Genomic DNA, 7,524 nt, shown 5'->3' on the forward strand with positions numbered 1-7,524 from the left:
TTCAAAAAAGGTAACAAGTGCTTCCAATGCCTTTACAGCAACATCATGACGCATGTCTTCAGATTGTAATTTTTTGCTCACCATGTTAATCTTCAACAAAATGTCATACCAAATAACCAAACTTAATACAAAATCAAAACTAAAAAGTTCTCCTGATGCTAAACATTCTGCATCCCTACTCAATTGGGGATTCTCAGTAATTTCCACCAACTTAAACAAAGCATTTCTAACTTGGGCTACTTGGGATTTAATTGCTTTAACACTTTCAATGTGACTTTCCCATCGAGTAGTTGACAATGACTTCAAAGTTAAACCATCAATATGTTCAAGCAAAATATTCCAACGCTTTGTAGAGTTGGAAAACACCATATATATGCATTGACATGCCCCAAAAAAAGATTTTGCTTTAAGACATGAACTTGCCATATCACAAACTATTAAATTAAGACAATGAGAACCACATGGCATGTAAAAGGCTCTGGGATTTATGTCTAGCAATCTTTTCTGGACACCTTGGTGTTTCCCTCTCATGTTAGATCCATTATCATAACCTTGTCCCCTCACATTATCAATATCAAGATCAAGAGACTTTAGGACATCTTGCAACTCATTAAAAAGTCTTTGTCCTGATATATCTTCCACACTTAAAAACTCCATAAAATACTCCCTTATATTTATTGACCTACTTGACAAGTCAACACATCTCAAAATTAAAGTCATTTGTTCCACATGACTTGTATCAGGAGTACAATCAAGAATGACAAAAAAATTTGGCTTCTTTTACTTTTTTAATGATTGCGGTTTTGACTTTTGAAGCTAAAGTAGCTATCAACTCATTTTTGGATTTTATGGCTCAAATAATGGTGATGAATCTCTTTATTCTCAATAAGTCGAAAATGCTTTTACATTATTGGATCAAACTCCGCAATCATTTCAAGTAAACCTAAGAAGTTGCCATTAGAGTCTTCATAAGGTCTTTCATTTGTTCCACGAAATGCTAAATTACATATGGCAAGACATTTCACAACAGCAATAATTCTAAGCATCACTTGTTTCCAATGATTTGTCTCTTTCTTGATTCGCATTTGAAATTCTTTATCAATTATCTGATTTGTTGTCAATCTACTTTTCAACTCAACCCAAGTTCACGAATTAGTGAGATGCTCTTTACTCTTTTCATGTTGGTCAAGCTTCACACCAAGATGTCTCCAATCACTAATTCCATCTTTTGCTAACTCACTTTTTGAGGCAATTGTTTTAAACAATTTACAACAAAAGCAAAAGACTTTATCCAACTATTTTGAGTACACAAGCCATTTTCTATCATAAATTTCATCCGTTGGTAATTTTCGATTATAGTAGTGTGAGGAAAATTTTCTAGAGAGTTTGTCCTTAGGATAAGTGAGATTAGTTTCTCGAATTGGCCAATTTTCTACAAGTAAGTCTTTCATTTCTGCATTAAGACCATCCCAAACTCTTGGATCATAAATGTTTAAATGGAAAATAGGTTCAGGAGATTCAATATTTTCCTCTACACCAATATGATCATCATCAACATTTAAATCCACATCACCATCATTTTCATGGTCTTGAGACTCATCAGCAACATTTTCTTCTAAATCACTACCGTTTTCATGATCATGAGACTCCCCAACAAAATTTTGTGGCTCTTCACCAACATCATTTTCTCTTAAATTTTCAACTGACTCATTCTTTGTAGAGAAAAATTTATTAAGAGATCCTCTTAAACTTTCGGCAATTTCGTTATCCTTTGCCTTTTTTTTCCTTTTCATATTACCAGAGAGTTGTTTCCTAAAAGACATGGCTTCGATAATTTGTTTGCAAAAATTACCTGCACATGATATAACAAAAATTTCCTATCAAAATTATCATTCCAACACATTATATATTATAAAAACACTAACACATAGTCTAAAATATTATAAAAATTGAACCTAAAAATTGGGTTTGAAATGAAATCAAATAATTCAATTAGTCAATAATTTAATTCATCAACAACAACAATTCTATACATCAATTATCAATCTATCATATAATTCTATGTCACTTGCATTGCAAAATTTTATATTAAATTATAAATTGATAATTCAAATTTTAAAAATTAGTTTACCTCAAAACTCAAAAGGGTTGGTGGTGAGTGAATGCACTTGCAACCAATGCTAATGGTGGTGAATGACCTGGCTGCTGGTGCTGAAAAGGAACGGCAACAGGGAAAGAAAAGGGACGGCAGCAGGGAACGGGGAAGTGGTGGGGGAAGTAGGGAACAAAGGGGGGGTGGGGAATTGGGAAAGGGTTGGAAGTATTAGGGTTAATTGGGACCGAGTGGTCCCTGATATGTTTTGCTATTTTTTTTTTTAAATTTGCGGCTGGGCCCTTTTTTTTTTACAACAACAACAACAAAGCCTTTTCCCACTAAGTGGGGTCGGCTATATGAATCCTAGAACGCCATTGCGCTCGGTTTTGTGTCATATCCTCCGTTAGATCCAAGTACTCTAAGTCTTTTCTTAGGGTCTCTTCCAAAGTTTTCCTAGGTCTTCCTCTACCCCTTCGGCCCTAAACCTCTGTCCCGTAGTCACATCTTCGAACCGGAGCGTCAGTAGGCCTTCTTTGCACATGTCCAAACCACCGTAACCGATTTTCTCTCATCTTTCCTTCAATTTCGGCTACTCCTACTTTACCTCGGATATCCTCATTCCCAATCTTATCCTTTCTCGTGTGCCCACACATCCCATGAAGCATCCTCATCTCCACTACACCCATTTTGTGTACGTGTTGATGCTTCACCGCCCAACATTCTGTGCCATACAACATCGCTGGCCTTATTGCCGTCCTACAAAATTTTCCCTTGAGCTTCAGTGGCCTACGACGGTCACACAACACGCCGGATGCACTCTTACACTTCATCCATCCAGCTTGTATTCTATGGTTGAGATATCCATCTAATTCTCCGTTCTCTTGCAAGATAGATTCTAGGTAGCGAAAACGATCGCTTTTTGTGATCTTCGCTAGATTGCTCCGGTCATTAGTGTGGATAAGTATATAAATAGATAGAGATAGGAAAACAAACACAAGATGTACGTGGTTCACCCAGATTGGCTACGTCCATGGAATAGAGGAGTTCTCATTAATTGTGAAGGGTTTACACAAGTACATAGGTTCAAGCTCTCCTTTAGTGAGTACAAGTGAATGATTTATTACAAATGACATTAGGAAATATTGTGGGAGAATGATCTCGTAATCACGAAACTTCTAAGTACCGGAGTGTGGTATTGTCTTGACTTGCCTTATCTGTCTCATAGGTAGATGTGGCATCTTCTCTGGAAGTACTCTTCCTCCATCCAGGGGTGGTATCTTTAACTGGTGGAGATGTGATGCGATGAAAGTTAAGCACTCAAATTAAACCCTCTTTTGACAATTGTAGTATATGTATAAGTAGGGATCATTCTTAAACCGGGGATTAGGAGGGCTTGCTAAAACCTCTAAACTTACTCAAAAACATAAAAACAAAGTTAAAAACGTTTGAATAGACTCAAGGGACTCAAAACAGATTCTAAAGACTCAAAACAACTTAAAAACACTCAAAACTGCCTAAAAACACAAACTGGGCAGATTTGACTCAAACACAACTTTGGACGAATTTAGTGTTTTGACTTAAATCAAAACACTCTAAAACACAAAAAAAAAAACAGATTTTAAACACTTTGGAACAAAAAAGTAAAATGGGAGTTTTGATTTGGATGAATTTGGAATAAACAAGCAAGTAATAAGATTGTAAAGCGAATTTAAGAAATGAGATGATGGATGGATTAGTTAGAGGTCCGTTCTTCGCACATGACACACTTGTACATGAATTGATTTCCAATTGCTTTTCAATAAACTATGATGCTCAACACCCCAGATTAACCGTGATGCACAAATTAACCCTCAGATTTTCCTTTACTCATTGAGTTGGATGAATGCATGCAACAACCCAAATCATTCTCTAAAAGTCCCCTATATGAATGCATAATAGAGATACAATCAGAGATCATTACTTTCAATGAAAATCATAAGTGTTGACGAGGCAATTATAACTATGAATGCATGATACATTTTCCAAGAATTCAATTAACGCGATTGTGATAAACAACATTCACTACTCATGAATATAAACTTGTAACAATTAGGTGAAACTCATTTATATTCTAGCATCTAATTCATGCATGAAAACTAAGTATGCATCCTTAATAAACATACAAGAATTAGTTATGAATAAAATAGATAATTGAATTGCAATCACAACTTATCAAATCACAATTGGAAGAAATCAATTCATATCTCAAGCATGTTCATGGTTTCAAACTTCCCCCTAACTAAATAGGGGTTTAGCCACTCATAATTGCAACAAAATTAGAAAATAACAAAGTAGACATTGAAAGCAAAAGAATGAAAACACCTAAAAACGCTCCAACAATCCAACTTGAATGGCAAGCACGTCCAAGGGTCCTCCTTCTTCTCTTTGTTGCGGCACAATGTGTGGTTTGATGAATTGATGGTCTCTTGTGGTGGTGGATGGATATAGGTGAGTTATGGTGAAGGGTGGAGAGTTGTGTAGATGATGTGGTGTCTTTGGATGATGGCCCCCAAATTATGATGAAGGGTGGAAGTATTTATAGGCTAGGGAGAAGAGTGTATGGAGTTGTAATGAGTGGATGTAATGGGTGTAGTGGGTGAATGTTTGGTAGTAAGTGGATGTAATGGGTGTAGTGGATGAGTGGTTGGTAATGAGTGGATGTAATGGGTGTAGTGGGTGAATGTTTGGTAATGAGTGAATGTTTGGTAATGAGTGGATGTAATGGGTGTAGTGGGTGAGTGTTTGGTAATGAGTGGATGTAATAGGTGTAGTGGATGGATGTTTGGTAATGAGTGGATGTAATGAGTGTAGTGGATGGATGTTTGGAGTTGTAGGTCAACACACTTGCACACACACACACACACACATATTGATTTCTAGCCTTCAAATCTTCAAAAACGTCCATCCTCATGTCTCCATGCTTGCACTATCCAATCTTGGCTCAAAAATGCTCTAAAATGCTCCAAAATGCACTTTCTTGCCAACTTTGTTATTATGACCTACAAACACACGAAAATAGCTTAAAATACATAATTAACTAAGAAATAACAACACAAATGCACAAGAACAAGCTAACTAAGTCGCATAAATATGTTCCTATCAAATTCCCCCACACTTAGTTTTTGCTAGTCATCGAGCAAAACAAAAGAAACAAAACAAACAAAACACAACCTAACCTTCCAACATTTGCGTCAGGGATTTTCAATAAAACATGACATGCTAAAGATCACCACTTACATAGATTTAAGCATTCCTTACCCTCGAGCATACTTAATCATAGTCACCATTCACTAGCTCACATTTAATCAATTAAAACAGCATTTTGAATATAGTAACATGCCTTAGAGAATTTCCTCAATTCCTTACTAGATACACTCTTATTTTCACACAAGAATTTCTGACTACACTCCCTATATTAGGTATATGTGAGAAGATTGATGTAAACATGAAAACTGTACTCACATATGTTTTTCAACAAAGAAGCAATTTCCGGAATTATTAATTCATGTATATATATGATCTCATGAATGGAATGCTACTACTTAGATGCAAGAACCAGTGACACCATATGCTCATATCAATTTCAAACTCCACAAATTGAAACACACAACACTAAAGATAAAGTTAAGGGTTGTAACGGGGTTTAAGGGTCATGGCTAACAAAGAAAGGATAAGGATAACAAACGTTCTGAAAGCAATGGCAAGCGAAGTAATGAAATAGACACTTGGAATTCACTTAATAATGCAGAAATTAACTTTTAAACACAAAGGGAAGATTCAAGCAACACTTAGGGCCGAATTCAATGTTTTGGACCATTTCTTTAGAGCTCTTTTTTCACATATTTTTCAACTCTTTTTCACTCTTTTCACAACTTTTCTTCTTTTCATTCTATTTTCCACAAATGTTTCTTTTTTTCTTTTTCTTTTCTACCCGTGCCTTATTAAGGACTTTGGCACACACACACACACACAAGAATCACTTCCCCCACACTTGTTTTTCTGCAAAAGTTCAACAAAAGGAATTCCTTCTAAATTATGTTTTACTATGCTTCAAGAACAAGGGTATGGATGGTCCTAATCTAGGCTAGGTGAGGATAGTGTGGGTTAACAAAGAACATAGGCTACAAAAGGCTCAACGGGGTTAAACTTAAACACATAATGAAATAGGGCACGGCAATTTGGCTGTGGTGGTCACTACACAACTTCATCTTGAATATGTGTTATGCAAATCAATAGCATGCTTTGAATGAAATAGGCATGAGTTCTAGCATTTGGAACTAAATGATGAAACGCCTTCTAAGTAGCAACCAAGCAAAGAATAATGAGATCATGCAACGACTTTAAAAAACAATGGTGCATAGATTATTAACTCTCCAAATAAACGTTTAGGCTCAAGTCTCACAAGGTTGTAGCGTACATTTGAGTTCCTTCTTTCAAGCATGTTACAAAATTGATTTTTCCTTTATGATTGCATGTGAATTCATAAATTATAACCACAACCAAGCATACACCAAAGAGTAAATCAAATTTTCATCCATGTTTATAACTCTCTTTAACAGTCATGTTATTAAAAACCAAATCATCATCATTATGTTGGAAGGTACCCTAAGACACAAATAAACACACAAAAACAACTGTTTTTGGGTTTTTCAAAACAATTTTTCAAATTTTTATGAGATTTTCGGATTTTTATGTCAAAACACACTGAAACACTCCAAAACAGCTTAAAAACACTTAAAACAGCAAGGAACAACACTAGAAGTAATGGGTGATAAACTCCTACGAATTTCATGCAAAACAATGGTTATCCCCCCACACTTAAATCAAACATTGTCCGCAATGTTTTAAGCATAAACTCACACAATAACAAGCAAACAAACAAACAACAAATAAACATGACAAGTATAGCAAAGTAAAAACCAGACAAAGTAGAGTTTAAGAACGCAAATCTGGTTTTGGAGATAGATGATCTTGTTGACTTTCCACAGCGTTGATCTTGAACTGGTTTGGAATTCTGAGCGAGGAATATGAGAGTTCCCTGATTTGATTGTGCAATCTGCATTTTTCTCTGCTTGATTATTCTGCACAGCGGGCAGGCACGAGGTAGAGGTGTTGATCTGTTTCTTTCTTCAATCTTTCCAAGTGCCCACCTCTTGCTTTCTTTCTCATTGTCCCTAGTGGAGGATGAATTGGTAAATTGTCTCCACATGCTTGGAGGTATCATTTCCACTTCCCTTATCTGTTCCCAAGGCAGATGTGGTAGACGAAGAGGAAACATAAGATGATGAAGATGAGTACTCGAGAGCAATGCTAGGTAAGCAATCAGGAAGGGGTTCCAGGCAGTGGGTTCCAGATTGGAAGATTGATACCAAGTGCTGGCTGATTGCTCT

At 36.0% G+C, this 7,524-nt stretch overlaps 1 protein-coding gene across 1 annotated transcript; it reads right to left on the reverse strand.

The window, feature by feature from the left end:
• Positions 1-1,295: 1,295 nt before the first annotated feature.
• Positions 1,296-1,823, reverse strand: LOC126630220 (uncharacterized). The gene has a single exon (XM_050300331.1). It carries the CDS (start codon positions 1,821-1,823, stop codon positions 1,296-1,298), a length of 528 nt encoding a protein of 175 aa, XP_050156288.1.
• Between the last annotated feature and the right edge of the window lie 5,701 nt (positions 1,824-7,524).

The sequence above is a fragment of the Malus sylvestris genome, chromosome 7, assembly GCF_916048215.2.
Source record: "Malus sylvestris chromosome 7, drMalSylv7.2, whole genome shotgun sequence".
NCBI lineage: Eukaryota > Viridiplantae > Streptophyta > Magnoliopsida > Rosales > Rosaceae > Malus > Malus sylvestris.